The 17,708-nt window shown below is 52.1% G+C and overlaps 1 protein-coding gene across 1 annotated transcript in view; it reads left to right on the top strand.

Annotated features, from left to right (window-relative positions):
* GFRA2 (GDNF family receptor alpha 2) overlaps positions 1–10,792 on the top strand; it is a 28,598-nt gene extending 17,806 nt beyond the window's left edge. Inside the window, exons 5-9 of the mRNA XM_052806583.1 lie at positions 7,164–7,273; positions 7,358–7,498; positions 7,583–7,758; positions 8,696–8,749; positions 8,964–10,792. Of these exons, the coding sequence (XP_052662543.1) occupies positions 7,164–7,273; positions 7,358–7,498; positions 7,583–7,758; positions 8,696–8,749; positions 8,964–9,092 (610 nt within the window). The 3' untranslated portion in view covers positions 9,093–10,792. The remainder of the gene's footprint in view (positions 1–7,163; positions 7,274–7,357; positions 7,499–7,582; positions 7,759–8,695; positions 8,750–8,963) is intronic.
* The last annotated feature ends 6,916 nt before the right edge of the window (positions 10,793–17,708 follow it).

Below are 17,708 nucleotides of genomic sequence, written 5' to 3'. Positions count from 1 at the left end.
ATAATGCTCCCGCACGGGCTGTGAGTGTAATTAAGCCTCCTGGCTGAACGCCTAATGAAGAGCAAAGCCCTCTCCACCGGGATCGGACACTGCAGGGAGATTGCTGCTGCCATCTCGCCGCGGGCGGTGCTGAGCTGGGTGCAGGGGGCTGTCCCTCGTAGGGGCTGCTGCTCCTGCAGGACACAGCCCACCCCTGAGATCGCATTGCTTCCTTCCCCAAAAAAGCAGAGGAGTTGGAGGACAGGGAAAATTAATGGTCCAGCGTGGAAAACAGTCATTCTGGAGGTTTTCATGGCTTTCTGCTGCTGCTTTCCAGCTGCACAGGGCTGGTGGTTAAATGGTCGTTGACCACCAGCCCCTGTCCCATCAGTGGTCACAAAGCTGGAGAGATAAAAGCCACCAGCTCTTCCATCACGACTGAGAACAGGTCTGCAGGTGGCTGTTTTCAGAATGCTTTGGACCGGGGTATTTTAACCAGCGGGCAGCATCCTGGCATGGAGCGGGGTCTGGATCACCTGGGGGTCCCCGTGGTTAGGAGGAGGGTGCTGTGCAGCCCCTCCATTCTGCGCTGCCCTTCTGAGGGCACAAAGGAGCCAGGATGTGGCCCCCGTGCATCCCTGCATGGGCTCAGGTCAGGGCGAGCGTTCGACCTGTGCCCTTCCTTTCCCAAAAACGGGGTTCAGGATCTGGGTTATTCTGGGCTGAAATCCTGGTCTTTGCTCTAGATGAAGCAATTCAAATGGCCTTGACCTGTGAGGCTGCTAAAAATCCCTGGTGAGATGCCCCAGCCCCAAGCACCTTCGCCCAGCTCCTGGCTGCGAGAGCAGGAGCAATCAGGCTCAGATCGCTGCAATTTGGGAAGCTTTTCATGTCAGGAAGCTTTTCCCAGCACAACGGAGGAGCCCGACAAACTCCCTGAGCTTTGTGTCTGATTGCAATGGACAGGTTTTAGCTCCCAGAATATAAAAACCTTTTGCAAAACACTAACCTCAGCTAAGGGGAAAGGGAAGGAAAGGGGAGAAAAGAGCTGATTTCAGCAGCTGCAGTTTGCTGTATTTTTCATCTTGCATCAGCAAGTCAGGAACACAAATAATCTGGTCTTATATGCTTCAGTGATGCTGGTGCTGAAGAATTTCCCAGCCTCCACCGGCTGTAGCTCCTCAGCATCCAAAAGCAGGGTGATGTTTCATTTGCCTGAGTTTTTTACCCATTTTCAGTGTATTTGTGGCTGGGAGGGGGACGGATCCTGCCCAGCTCCTCACAGGACCTCTGTGTCTGCATGTATTGGTGAGGTGCATTTCTATATGGCAGAAACCATCTCTCTTTGGCTGGGGTCGGGATGCTAATTCAGGAGCGATACCCCGGGGAGGGGAAGCTTTGCTTCATCGCCCAAGGACCCATGAGGGAGGCTTGGCTCAGGGTGTGTGCGAGGGAAGGAACGGATCCAGGCTGGCTTGGTATTGATTAAACACCAAACGTGGGAACAAAACGCTTTTTTTCTAAACCCACGTCCTCGTCTTCACACCCTTTGTTTAGCACAGACAAAATGCCATCTATAATGGATGTTTCCTTGATAAACAGCGGAGCAGCAGCTCAACTTTCTCATTACACCATGTAATGAGAGCGGCTCAGAAGTACGGCTCGGCTGTCCACATAGCTGTCTGGGAAGAAGAAGGAGGAGGGAAAAATGCTCCTGCATTTAACAGCGGCTCTGGAGCTGGCCGAGAGGAGCAATGCTCGTGTCTGGAGGGGCACAGGGCACGGCTGATGGCTCCCCAGGGTGGGTGGCTGCACCAGGGCTGGACAACCGGGGCTGCAATAACCTGCCGGGGGAAGCCTCCAAATCCAACCTTAAATTAGGAAATCTGCAAGGGTTGGTGGCTTTGGCTCCCTGGTATGGGGGGGGACAGAGGGAGGGGGCCGGTGGGGCAGCATCCCCTGGGTACCTGTCCCCTGGCACCCTGTGGGCACCCATGTGCAAAGGCAGCTGGAAGAGATCTCTCAGCTCAGGGCCACCTTGCTCAAGGCTAACCACACTCTTAACACAATAATAAGTCAATTCGCACTGAATAATTAAATAGAGAGCCTTCATAAGTATTGACTTAATGTGACAGCAAGTCTATACTGACTCAGGGTTTGCTTATGTAAACACAATCTCCTGTTCGGCTTAGTTAGCAGTTCAATGAAATAGAACAGTCCTTCAATTAAAATCAAATGATGCGTGCGTTTAATTCTTCCCTTCTCTTACCGGGTAATGATAGGGTTTGAGCATAGGCAAGAGGATAAAAAAAAAAGAGTCTTTCAGCTGCTCTTATCTGTGATGAATCAAAATGTGATGTCCTAAAAATACATATGGATAACTAAACTTCTTAATTAACGGCTCCGAACTTAGCAGTTGGTCTGTTGTCTGTTTGTACTCGTTTTTTTCCCTTCTCGCTGCCTTAGCTCTGCTTACTCTAATTTGGGGATTTCTCCTTTGCTTCTCTCTGGTTCATTCTGGTTTTGCCTCTTTCCTGCTGCCCACATCTCCCAGGGCAAGGGGTAGCTTTGGGATGGGGCACCAGTTCTCATCCTACAGAGAGATGCTATGCTACCGCAGAGACACGGTTGTCACTAAAAGCAGGAATAAAACCCTCCTGGCTCATACCAGAACAGGTCACTCCAGTCTCCAGAAGTGGCAGATAACTTTTCCTGGATAAAACAAATAATTCCATTGATCTTTTTTTTCCCCCTGTGAACCATTTACTAGCTTTGGTAGAGGGTCATCCAGAAAAGTGGAGTTTTGCTCCAGCTTCCCTCATTTCTTTAGCTGATCCCCGTCCCCAGGGCTCTTTGAATTACCTGGCCACTGTTCTTAGTGTTTGAGGCTAATTTTTTTTATCTCAGCATCTCCTGGCTTCGAAAGCATTCATCTCCAGCAGGACGAGCAGGCAGAGTGAGTGTTGGGAGGAGGATGCCCAGCGGGCCCACGGGTTTTTCATGTCTTGCTGAGTTTTTGCATGTTGTCGCAGCTTCTTGAACATCCACTGCTCTGCAGGGGGGGGAGAGGCGCGTTTCCAAGCCGCCTCTCAATGCTCGTGTCTATTAAAGCCATTTTTCCTTGGTCCCTGTAAATTGCCTGTGAAAAACACGTCTTGAGTAATCTCCGCATCTCGGACATTTTCTGCATGAAATATTCAAGAGCCTGATACTGTTCGCTTTGATGGGTGGTGAGTTATTACCAGCGCCGGGCTTGGACTTCTCATACGCATGCGGTGATGGGAACAATTAGCACCCAATTAGGCTACCTTGCATCTGCTCTGGGGATTTTTCTGCTTAAAAAATTGCAATGCACCAACAAGCGGAAAAAAAACAATCAAAAATCCTCTGCTGTGTAGGTAACTTTTAATGTCAGAGCGAGGGTGTCTTGCTGGCGCTGGCAAGCTGCTTCTGAATTCCTGCACGATAACAAGGCTAGGAGATGAGTTAGCAGCCAGGAGCTGATGGGATGGTCCCTGCAGCAATGCACAAAGTCCCCTAAAAGGGGGATATATGCACCAGGGATATATGTGTGGGTGCACTGCAGGGACCCAGGTCCTCGGGAGGTGTCTGGAGGTGGGCAGGGAGGAAGAGAAGTATTAAAGCCCCTGGAACACTGGACCTGCCTCCCCTTGGCATTGTCCTGCTCTTTTCACCCAGAAATCGAATGTATTTTCTAGATGCATCAAAGAGAAACAGCTTGTAACCCCATAACTTTGAAATCCAGCACTTGGAGCAGGTTTGGGATATGATATATGTGTGTATATACATAATTAATTTTTGTTAATCCCTTTTTCACTCCTTATTTTTTCGACTTGGAGGCCTTTCAGGAAAATAACATGCTGGCTGAGGCTGTGCTCTGCAGCTCCCCGTGCCACCATCCTCCTTCCCCGTCCCTGACCCAGCTGCCAGCCCAGCTCTTCCCAGCTCTTCCCAGCCCAGGTCTGGCCTTTGCAGGCAGAGACTGGCCAGACCCACCTGCTGCCTCGAGCTGCCAGCCAGCAATTTGGCACCAATTCCTCCTGTTTCTGCTAAGATGGCCTTGGCTCCCTCTCTTTTTTTTTGCCCGGGCACTTAAAAGCAGAAAGCTGAGAAGCTATGGGCCAGCTCCAGTAAGGTTTATTCCTGGCAGTTAGAGTCTCATCCAGTGACTGCAAACTCATTGTATACAGCGGAAAGAGTGACATCTGGCTTGGATATTCTGGAAAGGTTACCAGCTGGCTTGTCATGTATTATGAAAAGAATAACATTTGCCTTCGAGGATGCTACAAGCCAGGAGCAGGGCCCCGGGGAGCAGCGTGACAAATTTCCGTGGCGCTCGGTGATGAACTTGCCACAGTTCTTTAAGAGAATTGACGTGCCTTCGCCTCTAATTTGGGGAGAGGGGAAATGCTGTCGGAAACTTTATTTATCTCCTGTGGAGGAGACGAGGAGGGAGTCCAAATACCTCCCTGCCATGGAGATTGTGTGAAAGGAGCAGAGTTGGAGCTTTTCTGCTCTGCAACACCCTGGGCTCTTCCTTCTGCTCCCACTTTGCAAGTGGGGAGCAAAACCCCTTGACCCAAGCCTGGTTTTGGCTGCAGGGAGGGCTGACAACTGCAGATATTCCCTGGCAAAGCTTTTCTGCCCGTGCTGGGCTTCTTGCACAGCTCCAGCAAGGGAGACCGTGTGCTGAAAGCTGAGCAACAGCCCCAGGAATGGGTGCAGGATGGGAGCCCCTGGCCCCCCTCTCTCCACCGCTGTCATAGGGAGTTTTTCTTTCCCCATGTGCTACATTGCTAGGGAGGAAAATAAACGTGGGTCTGGTGAAAATAATGTGCTCCTGGAATGGCTGAAGTTTGTTTCCAGGAAGAAGGAGAGGGAGAAAGTTGGCTCTGTGTCTCACACATGCCACAGGAGAGCTGCAGAATCCCCTTTTTTCCTGAAATCAGTGCTTTAGCCCAAGCCCATCCTCCTTCCCCATGTCGTGGAGCGGCCGCCCCGCACACCTCCCAGTTGCATCTCTCCCTGAGGCGATGCCAGTTGCGTTATTGCTATTTATTAGCATCCAACGTGTAGAAGAGCGCAGCCCTGCCCAGGAGTCCTGTCTTCTCGTCAGGAGTGCTTGAATAACCCAGTTGAAGAGGCTGACCTTGCCCTGGAAATTTGCAGCCTGTTGGGAGGCTGTAAGTGGGTCAGGCAGCTGGTGTAAGTGGGAAAATAATCCAGTTCATGCTGCCGGCAGCCCGTCGGCAGGCAAAAACTGAGTGCGACCTGCACGCCCAGCCGCAGGAAGAGCAAAAAGAAGGTACGAAGTGCATGGGTGCCTCTCGCCAAACCCCCGGCTCGGCCGGGGAGCTCGCTGCAGGGTGATGCTGGGGTCCCCAAAGGACCAGGGAGTCCCCAGAAGATGCTCAGCTGCCCCACAGAAGATGATTGTGTCGGTGGCTGTGAAACGCCGTGACCTGGAAAAAGCCCCAGTCACGGATGGGTGGAAACAGCAAAAGTCTCCAGGAAACCACTGCATTCCCACATGGAGCGTCCAGTGCTCTGGTCCAGCCCTGAGCAGCTGTGCTTTATTTCCTCTTACGTCCTTTCCCCAGTACGTAGCCCATGAAACTGCAGTGGTCTTCTGGCTGCGGGCTCGGCAGCAACATCTCTGCTCCTCCCCGGCGCTGGCTGCGTTTTGGTGGTACCTGCCCCCTGCTCCCTTGGTGCGCTTGAGATCTGATGTGATGAAAAGTGCTGGGTGGATGTAAGGTATGGCTGCAGATCCCTTCTACTTCATTCAATCACTACTTCATTTGTTCCCCCATTTAATTTGATTAAAAACCTCCTGAAAACAAATCATTCCTATTTAAAAAAAAATAACACAATTTCTACCCTTTATTTTCATCAGTTCTTATGGCTTTAGGCAGGTACTGTTGGATGATTCAATCAGTGGTTGGACAAAGATGACATTTAATTAAGAAGGAAGGAAAAGGAAGCTGAAGAAAATAATGTATGCCCTCTTCTTTCTATATGAAGTGCGGAAAAAAAGAGCTGAGGAGATTTTCTGTTGTGAAATGCAAGGTCTCATCTACAGTGTCAGCAACTTGGCTGCTTCACAGCGATTCCTCCCTGTGATTGAGATCCAGTGTGGGCCACAATTCAGCCTCGAGTCTATTCATTTAATGACTGAGTCAATTTGGAAAACTGCAGCCCATCCGTCTGTCCACCTGGTCCATCTGCCCATCCTCTCCTACATCCTTCCCATTTCTTTAACCTTCCACCTCGGTGATTCGATTCATCCCAAGAAAAATCCCCAGAGCATCGCATGGAAAGCGTGAGTTGGTGTCAGCAGAGCCAGATTACCGATACACGTGGAAATAACTGTGCTTCCATCGCTCCTTGCGCTTTTTCTGTGCGCTATGCCGAGCAGTGAGAGAAGATGAGAAGGGGTAACCAAGCCAGTAATCGGGTTAGGAGTGGAAATCAGCTCCTCTGCTCCTCTTGTCCCTTCTTTATTCCTCCTGATCCTGCTGGTTCTCCCCATCTCTGTTCTTTCTGCCTTCGCTCTGCCCGCAGAGCCGAGTCTGGCAGGAGGGCAGGCAGGGCACGAGCAACTCAGCCCCCGGGGTCTCTGCGAGGCTTCCTCTTGTTTTTTCCCTTCTCAGCTGCAAAAGAAGAAAGGAAAATGTAAACCCCAACCTCAGGCATTTTAATTGCACTCTAAGCTTTAACATTTCAGGGGGAAGATAAAAACAAGCAGTGAAATTTTACAGTCGTGTAATGATGCCGGGAGCAGCGCGGCCAAATGAGGTTGTGAAGTTTACGGTGTGCTCTGCCAGTCGGGCAGCGCTTGGAAAGAGCTGGGGAGGTGGAGACCAGTAACGGATGGAGGAATGAGGGTCCCACGCTCGGGGGCTCGTCCCCAGTGGGGTACCCACCCGCAGGCAGGCACCCCTCCCTTGCCTGTGACCCTCCGGCAGGCTGGGGCGACTGGAGGCGAGACAAGAAGTTGCACCTCCCGAGTCTAGATCTCATTTAGATCTCCTCTCCCTATCCCATTTATCCTCTTTTCTCACCTCTATTTTTTAAAAAATGTTGCTTCTTGCTCCTGAGTTGCTCCGTGCCAGGAGCGGCGGTGAAATCCCATCCCTCTCCCTCTTGCTTTTTGCGCCCAGGTCCCGCCTGGCCGATTTCCACACCAACTGCCAAGCCTCCTTCCAGTCCCTGACCAGTTGCCCCGGGGACAACTACCAGGCGTGCCTGGGCTCCTACGCAGGGCTTATCGGTGAGTGCCGGCGGGTCGGGCTGGGGAAGGGTCTTTCCTACCGCAGCCCCCTCATCCCTCGTCCTTCTTCTCGCCTGGGAGCAGGCTTCGACATGACGCCCAACTACGTCGACGCCAGCACCACCAGCATCACCATCTCGCCCTGGTGCTCCTGCAAAGGCAGCGGCAACATGGAGGAGGAGTGCGAGAAGTTCCTCCGAGACTTCACGGAAAACCCCTGTCTCCGTAAGGCGCTTCCCTGTCCCCCTCCTCACCCTTCCCCATCACCACCGGGGTGCAGCCCCCCTTAAACATCTCCTGCCCCCCCAGGAAACGCCATCCAAGCCTTCGGCAACGGCACCGACGTGAACCTCTCCCCCAAGAACCCCTCGCCCCCCGTCACCCTGCCACCGAAAACGGAGAAGAGCCCTGCCTTGCCAGATGACATCAATGACAGCAACACCATGTACGACACGAGCATCATCACCACCTGCACCTCCGTCCAGGTAGGACCTAAGCCCGGTCGCTGCTGCAAACTGGGGGCACTGGTCTGGACCCTTGGCGGGTTCATCAGCCTGGAGAGAGGCTGTGGCCCATGGGCAGCAAAAAGTCCTGCTCAGACCATCCAGAACGGTCTGGATGCAGTGTTGGTACACGGGTGCCCGGCAGGATCCGGCCGTCCCTGGTAATTGGGGTCTGGGCACTGCCTGGGGGGGGTCTGCCATGGGGAAGGGAGGGATCTGTGCCCTGCCCATCTTCTTCCCTCACTTGGGGCATCATTCCCTGCCTGGCACGGTGCTGTGCCCGAGGCAAGGTGAGCTGACGTGGCTGCCCCGAGCCCAACTTCTCCTGCCCCCAGCTCATTCGGGGTGAAAACAGCTTGAATTCCATGTGGGTTTGGGAAACCTGAAAAATACATATTTTCTTGCATTGCGCTGGGCTTGTGGCTTCATGCTTTGCTCCTCGGGTGGGAAGGTGCTGCCGGGAGAGGAGCGGGAGGGGGACTGTGGCCGGTGGGTGTCACAGGGGTGTAGGCAGGGTCCTCGGCAGGAATATTTGCAGCAGGGAACACGGAGTTGAGCAAACCTGGGGCTGGGATGAATCCGCATGAGTGCTTGCAGCCTTCTGTTGTTTGTGCTCTCTCCTGCTTCAGACAGGAGCCCAGCAAAGACCCTGAGCTGCCCCGGGGAGAAGGGACGAGCCCCTTTTCTTTCTTCTTGCTTTTCATAAAGCTCTTCAGGCTTCAACACCAGCCGTGCGCTCTGAGCCACGATTTCCAGTGCCCTGTGCACAGGGCTGCAGGCATCACCCCGCGCCCTTGCAGGGCGGCTCTGCAGCTCCCAGGGGAATTTGGGGACCCCAAAACCTTGGGGTGCGACCCTGGGCAGGAGCAGCTCCAGGTGCACATACCCGCCCTAACCCTTTCTCCTTTCTCCTCTCCAGGAGCACGGATCAAAGCTAAACAAGTCCAAAGAGCAGAGCCTGTGCTACTCAGAGGTACATTTGGGGCAGGGGGGAGCAGAGGGATGGGGGTCCCCGGGGCCCGGAGCTCTTTCCGACTGCAAATGGCTCAGGAAAGATGTGCCAGGCAAGGGCCATGCCGGGGACCGCTGGCTTGGCTGACCGGAGGGCAAAAATAGGTGTTTTCCAAGATGGGATGCTTTTCCCCCAAAAAGGCTCTGATGAAACCCTGCTCTCCCCTCGCCCGCAGACCCAGCTGACCACGGACATCATGCCAGACCAGAAGACGTTCGTGGACCAGAAGGCAGGCGGCAGCCGACACCGGGCGGGCCGGATCCTGCCCCTTGTGCCCATCCTCCTGCTGATGCTGGCGTTATAGAGGGGCGAGGAAGGCAGCGGCCGGCGGGACGGGGACGCTTGCACAAGCGCGCACAAAGCGCGCACCGGCAGCGCCCGCCGGCACGCTCGCTCTCGCCTCGGTTCCTGCGGCGGCGATGGGGAAGGGAAGGATCGCTTCGTGCTGGAGACTGAAACGCTCACAAACGCCGGGGATGCCGAGCCCCGGCGCGCTGGGCGGCAGGAGGACCCTCACCATGCTGGGAAACTTTGGTGGTTTTCTTCCTATTTTCATTTTTTCCCCTTTTTTTTTTTTTTTTTGGTATTTTATGGTGCGTTGGGTTTCTTTTCTAAAGCAGGAGCCCACGGCTCGTGGCGAAACCCTGCCATGAGCCCTGCAACAGGCGATCCAGAGCGGTGAGTGGCGCTGGGGAGGGAAAATAAGCATCGAGCAGAGCTTTGGCAAAGGTTATTTGCAGGACCCATCAGCCCAGGTGCGCTGGGGTGGTCGCGGGGACAGCAAGGTTTCCGCATCAGAGCATCCTGGAGGATGGACGTGCCGTCGGGAGGCTCTTCTGCATCCTCTGAGGGGACTCGCTCAAGCTTTTGACATTGTTATTGGGGTTTTTGGTTTTTTTTTTTCTTTCCTGTGGTCGGCGAGAGTTTTAAAACGGAAGAGAAAAGAAACTACTGTTCAAACATTGTGAGGTTGTCCTGATGTTTTCAATCTGTCACTTCGAGGGGGAGTTTTTCTTTTCTTTTTTTTTTTTTTAATCTTTGTCCAGTCAAATTTGGGTTGGGATGGGATCCGACCCATCGGTGGTCGGAAACCTCTGTATGTTCCTCTCTGTTTTCTTTCTTTTATATATACATATATAGTGTATGTATATACCGTCCACCTATACCTACATATATGTATGTATATACATAACCATATACATCTACAGTGTGGCTTTTTTAATTTCCTTTTTTCCTTTATTTTTAAAAAAAATGCTCAAATGGCAACAACAACTTAAAAATGTATTATTGTAAAGTTTATTTTTTTTAATAATGTCTATAATGGAAAAAAAAAAAAAATAAACCAAGAACAACCAACCAAGGAACGAAGCAGCACCGAAAGCCGAGCTCCGCCGAGCATCCACCTGTGCCCGGGTTTGTGTCCGGCCAAGCATCCCGAGCCCGGGGGGGAACGGGGACCCTTCAGCTGCAGAAACGCAGGGATTTGGGTCAGTCTAAATATCTTGCAATGCTGCGAACAATTCCCTGACTGTTTTGCTCCGGGAGACAAGCAAACAAGCAAACATTTCAAAGGAGCTGACACCTTCCCGTGTGGCAGGGTTTGTTTTTGAAAATACCATCCCCTTTCCTTAATGTCTTTTTTTTTTCCCAGGCAACCTGACAGTGCTTAAAACCGAAATGAAACACCAAGATTTGGGTCACACAAAACATCAAGTTTCTCAATTTTTTTTTTTTTTTTTTTTTCCCACTTTACTGCTCGTGCCAGGGAGCAGAAACATCAACCCCCATCCAGCTCTGCCTGTGGAAAACAGAACGTCAGGGGCATCTTGGGGACCTGGGGATGCCAAAATCTGAGCTGAAGGACCAGCTGGGCTGTTTGCAGGGAGTTGGGCACTGGTAGATAGGGGAGGGAGGGATGAATATTCCCTTTTGCAGCATGGAAAAAGAAAACACGTTTGATGTGGAAGTTGGCGCGGGGAAAATAAACATGTCACGTCTCTCGCAGGAGTCGCGTTGCAAACCCAGGCTGCTCTTTACCATATTCTCTCCTCTAACAGCCAGGAAAATGACAGCTCTGAACTAGAGAACCAGATGTGCTGAGCAGTTTGGCACCGAAAAAAAGCACCTGGGCCTGGAGGGTGGTGTTCAAGGGGCTCTCCAGCCAACTTTGGGGTCCCTCATGTGTGGGGTGAGCCGAAATCCCAGCTGCCCTGACCTGGGTGCTCCCAGCCATCCTTCTGCTTCAGCCATGGGTTTGAAGATTTGGCAAAGGCACATGGACCCCCTGAGCACCGGTACCGTGTTTCTTTAGGAAAGGGGCTGTGAAATACAGTGCAAATCGCTCTTATTGGTGGTGGTTTGGTTTCCTTCTTCCCTGAGAAGGCTAGAAACACTCAAGGCTTTTCTGAAAGGAATATGAACTCCTTTGCTGGGAAAGGTCAGGGAAAAATGCCTCCATCCAGTAGCTGATGCCCACCGGGTACCTGCACCCCATCCGCAGGAGATGTCCAGCCCGCTCCCTGGAGCTCCTCACGTCTTCCAGCTAAGGAGGCATCAACAGAAGGCAAAAAGCTTTGAATGAGCCTGAGTTAAGAGTTGCCCCTTCGCTCTCGCGGGTGTTTTGGCAGTGCCGTGCCCTCCTCGAGCACCCACGGCCGTGCTGGCGGGGCAAGAATCAGGGCAGTGCCCGGAGCTGCCGGCTGCAGGAGGGATGGGGAGCTGCCGTGCGTGGAGCACCCCGGATCCCAGCTGTACCTCCCCCCGCGGCTGGAACCCAGGCATAGAGATTGTGCTGGAGCTGCTGAATATTCATATGTTCAGGATGAAGGCATTAGCCGTGCTGATAAGCAAGCTGCCTTCATCCAGGTGCCTCGTACCTCGAGCTGCTGAAAGCAAAGCTCTTTAAGGTGGAAGTGCTGATCCTGGGGCTGGGGACGCCGAGTCTGAGATGCAAAATCCTGGCAAGTTATCCTCCCAAAGCCTTGCTAAGTCTTTCTCTCCAAACACAAAGCTTTTCCTAGAAGGAGGGCAAGGGGACGAGACGCTATCTCCTTGTGAAGCGGTGGAAGGAGGCTGTGGGAAATTGTTCTGGAGGATGCGGCAGAGCTAATGCAGCGTGCTAAATCGCTGCCTTTCCTGCTGGCAGAAGCTACGTGATGTATATGAGGATTTCATTTGCATGTGTTGTTTTGGGAACAGTCCTTTTTGAGGAGCAGCACAAATGGAGCCTTGAGGGTCTGGGGGTCTCCAACCCCTCCCAGCGGGAGCCAAGGCTCATCTCGTCTGGATTTGGAGAGACCCCCATATGCCAGAGGGATGTTTGGAGACCTTGTGCAGACTCTCCTGGGGCAGCAGCATGGACAGTCCTGCTCCAAACCGCTGCAACCCTCATCCATGCAAATCGTTGCAGTAGGGACGGGTCCCGTGTGCCGGACACGGGCGTGCGGGCAGGAGAGATGCTCTGGTGGTTTTTGGCTAGTTGCAGCTTCAGCGTGACCAGAGGAACAGAAACCAGCCTGCAAAATCCATCTGTGGGCACAGCCCTGAGAAACTCTATGGAATTGGTGGCTTCCAGGTGTCCCAGCTGAGTGTAGGGTCCAGCGGCTCCAGGACTTGCACCTACCCGAGGGCTGTAAAGTGCATGGGACCAGGCCTGCCTGCAAACAGGGGATTTTCCTTCTCTTTTTCCTCTGCTAACCCAGATACTCAAGCAAGATGTTCCAAGGAGCTGTCTGCCATGGCTTCCCAAATCCTAGGGAATACCCTAAGCCACGCATCCGATGAGCAGCTGGTGTGCACTAACCCCTTCCCTACTCCTCACCCATGCCCATCCTCTCTCCACGGCTCTCCCTTTGCTCTGATCCACTTACAGAAGGCAAAAGAAAAGGCATTAATGGCAGTTCATTTCTCTAAGAGCAAGTTTTCTGGCGCGTTGGTTTGGGCTTTGGTCACCCATGGTACAACCCCTTGGATTTTGGCCCGTCTCTCACGACAAGGGCAGCTGCAGCGACACGAAAAGACTCTTCCAACATGATTGAAAATAGATGGGATGGCACCTTTGCCCTCTAGAATTAATTTGATGTTCTCCTTTAGGCTTTAATAAGCACCCAGACCACCATGGTCGGGCAGGTGTTGCCTTCCTCCTCCCTCTTCATAATCCTCTGTTAAATAAGTTATCACCTTGGGGCACTCCTGACACCTCCAGGTTTCCCGTGAGCAGATACTTTTGCCTCATTAACTTTCCTGAGCTGCTTCACTTCACAAGAAATACTTTTTTTCCCCCCATTGTGTTGCGTTTAATTCTAAAGGCATAAAAATAACTTCTTGCCGACCACGTGGTGATGAGCGGAGCTGCAGGTCATGGATGGGGGTGTGCATGGAGCTGGGACACGTGTTTAGAAACCTCTTGATCCTCAAGCCCAGAAGTTCACTTGATGCTGTTCCAGCTGGGAGAGAAAAAGAAAGAGAAGGATGTAGGAAACTGGTCCCTTTTGTTAAATAGGAACAATTCCAGCGAGGCACCAAACTTCTCCTCAAATCACCCATCACCATTATCTGGGATAACCTCACCAGAGGAGGAAGCTGGCAGGAGGCTTGGTGAGGTCTCTAACAAGGAGAGGAAAGCAGAATTGATTTATTTTCTTATCTTTAATATTGTAAGTGAAGCTCTGGAGACTCTCACAGGTCCTGGGGCCTCAGATGATGCCATGAGATTTAAAGGATTTGGGGGAGCGGGATGCCACACAGCAGGAAAACCAGGACTCTCAGCTTCAATCCGGGCGAGCGGCTGGAGAGGTGCTTTGGGGGGTAGCACAGGGGGGCTCTGCCCCACGAGCCGTGTCCCAGCGCTGCCGGGGCCAGGGCCGCCAGGGAGGCAAAAGGGAGTTTGGACTTGCCCAGGCCAGCTGCAGCCACCATCCCCGAGGAGAGCAGGGGCTCAGGGGGTGACCAAGAAATCCCCAAAACTCACGGGGCTGACTTGAAAACATGGAGTGGTCCTGCTTTACATATACACATGAACATGTGATTTTCTTATCAGCATGAGTGAGCTCTATCAGGTCCCCTATGCAAAAAAAAAGAAAGTTTATTGCAGTGGCATCCCCCAGCCTCACCAGGCAATTAAGGAGGTGGCTAACGAGCCCAGGACCGCAGCTGTGGCGTGGGGTTTTGCCCCAAGTGGTCTCAGCTGCAGCATTTGCTCGTGGGGAACCAGCCTGTAGGATCGGCTGCCTTTCTCTCAATTGCCGCCCTAATGGCCTCGTTCCAGCAACAATTAGCAACCTCTGAGGGACTCCTGTGTCCTGCGTTACACTTTCCTAATATAATTACCGCAGTAAATGAACAATGAATTAAATCAAGGAGAAATGTAGGGGGAGGTACCAGTTGTGTGTTGCTGCCAGGGGTCACCGTTCTGTCTCCCTGGAGGCAGGCAATCTTCCCGGCTCACTCAAAGATTTTCTTCTCTTTTGAATCTTCTTTGGGAAAGGGATGTCAGCAGGGATGGTGAGGAAACTCCCAGCTCCAGCGTGAAGAGGTGCAGGTAGGCACCCAGGTAGGTCCCTGCAGCATCACCCTGCTGTCATGCAGGTGCAGCAAGAGCTCCTCCGGAGACCACAGAGCTGCTCGGGGGATGCAGCAACCTCTGTGCACAGAGATGATTTCCAAACATGCGTTATGATCAGAAACAAAATCCCCAGCAAGACCCCAGCACAGCGACAGCCGCCCAGGCTGCCTGCTGCAGGGCAGAGAGCAGGAGTAGAGCTGGTGGCTCTGAGCCAGCGGTGGATGGAGGGATATGTCATGCCTCTGCTGTGAGACCTTATGGAACGTGATTGTTATTTTAAAGCAGATTTCACTCGCTCATAGCCATGTGCTCCCACAGCAAGGTACCATCCCAGCCCCTTTGACATGCTGGTACCCAGACAGCCCCACTGGAGCCAAAAAGAGGGGAGTGCTCCCTTCCCTTGGGCTGCTGGCTGCAGCTTTGCAAGAGCAAAGGAGCTTTGGAAGAACAATGTGGTCCCCTTTCCCCTTCAAAGCTTGGTAGCATCCTTGCTTGCGTTTGCTTTCCTGCTTTGAACAGATGCACTCTGTATTTACTGAGGGTCTCCGTGCCTGGCACGGAGCGTGGGACATGGCAAGGCTCTGCCATGGGGATTCTTTTCTGTTTTTGCTGTCAAGGGGTGGGTGAAGCTGGGGAAAGGGGACTTTAACGTATGTTCTGCTCTGGATGGAGTTGCATGCTTGTTCTGCTTCACTCGCTGCATCAGGGCAGCAGTGGCTTGGTGCCCTGCCTGGGCTGCGCTGCGCTGGTGGTCTCGGGGCTGGGAGGTGAGGGTCGTGCCCGTGCTTGGGCATCTCCTGCATAGGGATGGGGCTGAAAGGGTCCTTTCGTCAGCGCCGGAAAAAATCTCTGTGGAAACTGGCCACGGAGAGGGAAGGCGTCGAGGAGGCTGCTTGTGTCCTGCCTCGGGGAAAATGCTTGGAAACTCTGGACTGATGGCCCCGGCCACTTCGGCTTACTGGAAGCACAGACCAGTTACCGTGTGCATAGAGGCTGCCAGCAAGCAAACTGCTGCTTCGGCTTGTGCAAATTTAAGCGCTGGTCCGCATCAGGCTGGCAAGAGCTCTGGGATTCCTTTTTCCTGGCACGGGGAAGCTCCTGGTCGGAGCAGAGGTCCCGGTGCTGGCCCCTTGCGTGGACTCGCTCCCTTTGCTGGCAGGCAGTTCCCAAACGAAGCCCAGGTTTGGGGCGATCTCATCCCTCTGTCTGGGTGCGGGAGTTGTCCAAGCCAGGCTTGAAAACAGCCCCGCTGGGCTCCCTCTGCTTTCCTGGCGTTCCTGTCCCCTCTCCACTCGGGTAGTTAATAACTCACCTCCAACGCATGCTCCTCCAACTAAAAACTAACCCCTGGTACTTTCTCCAACATATTCCAAGTATATTAATTACAGGAAAGAAAAATGCCTGTGCTTTCAGTTACTGCGTAGTAGTGAAAAATGACTGAGTGTAAAACATGTCTGCTAGATAATTAACTTCATAGATAATTTCTTCTTCATTTTGACTCAATTACTTCCTTGATATGAGAAAGTGCTGAAAACACTATTTTTTTTTTTGATGTTGCATAAAACAATAATTGAAGAAAACCACTAAAGCTTTCCCAGAGAGAGCCTCCCCTTCCTTAGATAAAGGAGCCAGGGAACAAATTGTATTTAATTCTTGCTCTAGAGTTACAGGGTACAGCTTGGCACTTTTACACTCCTGTGCATTGCATCTTGGTAGGGGGTGGAAAAATAGTGCTCTCTGTTTCTTGGTAAACCTGGCAGAGCCAGGGTGCAAACGTCATGGCTATTGCCCGCAGGCAACGCTGCCCTGGCAAAGCAGGGTTTGCTCTGAATAGCAGCACAAGAAATGCTGTACTGTGAAATGCAGTGTTTGTGCTGGCTTGTTGGCAACTTCAGGGGAGCAGGGTGAGCTTAAATGAAGAGTTTGCATCTGTGAGCATCAGTGTGGGAAGGCTGGTCCTGCGTTTCACCCAGGGCCAGCACCCAGCACCCGATGCATCGCCCTTTGCAACGGCTCCTCCAACTCTCCCACCCAGCCCTCCCACGAGAGCAGTGTCAAAGTTGCCGCAAATCGTCTAATTATAACAGATTAATCCATTAGGATTTCCTCCTCTGTTTACTGGATGGAAGTCTCCATTTCGCAGCTGTGCCTCGCATCTGACCAGCTAGCAGGCAATTTAAATATAGAAAGCAATTTAACCTAGTTGGAGACCGAAGCATCTTGCTTAATGTTGTGCATAAATTTCCAAGTTCTTTGCTGCCGGCCATCAAAGGAGCAGCCAATTGCTCTGTGCCCCTGGACACGCGGGGACGGGGCAGGGGCAGAGGGGATGGGAAGCTTGTGCCTGCTAATGGTTTCACCTTCAGCATCCTGGCTTGCTGGTTTTTTTTTTCTTTTCCTCCCTCGGGCACTCACCTATGCTCTGTCGCTCACTGCCATAAATCGAGCTCAGCGCTGGTATGAGGTCTGTTCGAGGCGGCTTTCTGCAGACAGGCTTTTTAAGCAGTGAAAAACTCCCTGTGCTCCTTGCAGGAAATGCCAACCGGTGGGAGCGTTAAGAAAAAAAAAAAAAAAAATAGAAGTAAAAGTGTTTTCAGAGACATTTTTAAAAATAGCTTCCATTTGTACCAAAAATACGAATGTACAAATCTAAGGTACCATCAAACTTGGGGGGGGAAAAGCACTTTCTAGAAAATTGGTTTTAGTAACTTTCCGTGAAGAGCCGTTGTTCACTGGAGTGGTTTACGGGAGGAACAGCAAGGTATTGGTGGTCTGGGGGTCCCTGCTAGGCGGGCAGCACGTGTCAGCTCCTGGGCAGCTCTGAGTCCTGCAAAAGCAGGTAACGAGAGTAAAAATGGGTGCAGGAGGGATGCAAGGCTTTCCAGCCACTTGAGATTTAAGAGGAAACATCTCCGATGCTTCATCTCCTCTCCCAAGATCAGTAACTTTGCAGGACAGACCAAACCTTCCGTGGGAGAAAAGGAGATTTAAACCCCAGTAAAACTGCCCTTCTGGTGACTGTTGAGAGAACAAACCCCTTGCCTTCTACCAGGAAAAATTACAACCGCCAAAGCTCTTTTGTTTAACCTTTGGCTTTGGGAGAAAATGCATGGACATGAGAAGAAGCTCCTGGGCTTTACATAGGGTTATATAAAGCAAATTATGAAATGCCCTTGTAATAATTCTCTGACAGCTGCGATATACGGTCTGTTACCCTGGGTGTTAGGTGGGACACCTGGCATGCTCGTTCAGGAAAGGAATTCATTGGGTTTAGCTGGTATATTTTAAAGGGCTGTACAATTTGGAAAAACTGTTTAAAACCTCTGCAGTAAGTAGCTGCAAGGTTTTGCTGTTATG

Source organism: Harpia harpyja, chromosome 13 (assembly GCF_026419915.1).
Source record: "Harpia harpyja isolate bHarHar1 chromosome 13, bHarHar1 primary haplotype, whole genome shotgun sequence".
Taxonomy (NCBI): domain Eukaryota; kingdom Metazoa; phylum Chordata; class Aves; order Accipitriformes; family Accipitridae; genus Harpia; species Harpia harpyja.
Note: the sequence above shows the minus strand (reverse complement) of the source record. Positions and strands in the feature narration are given on the sequence as shown.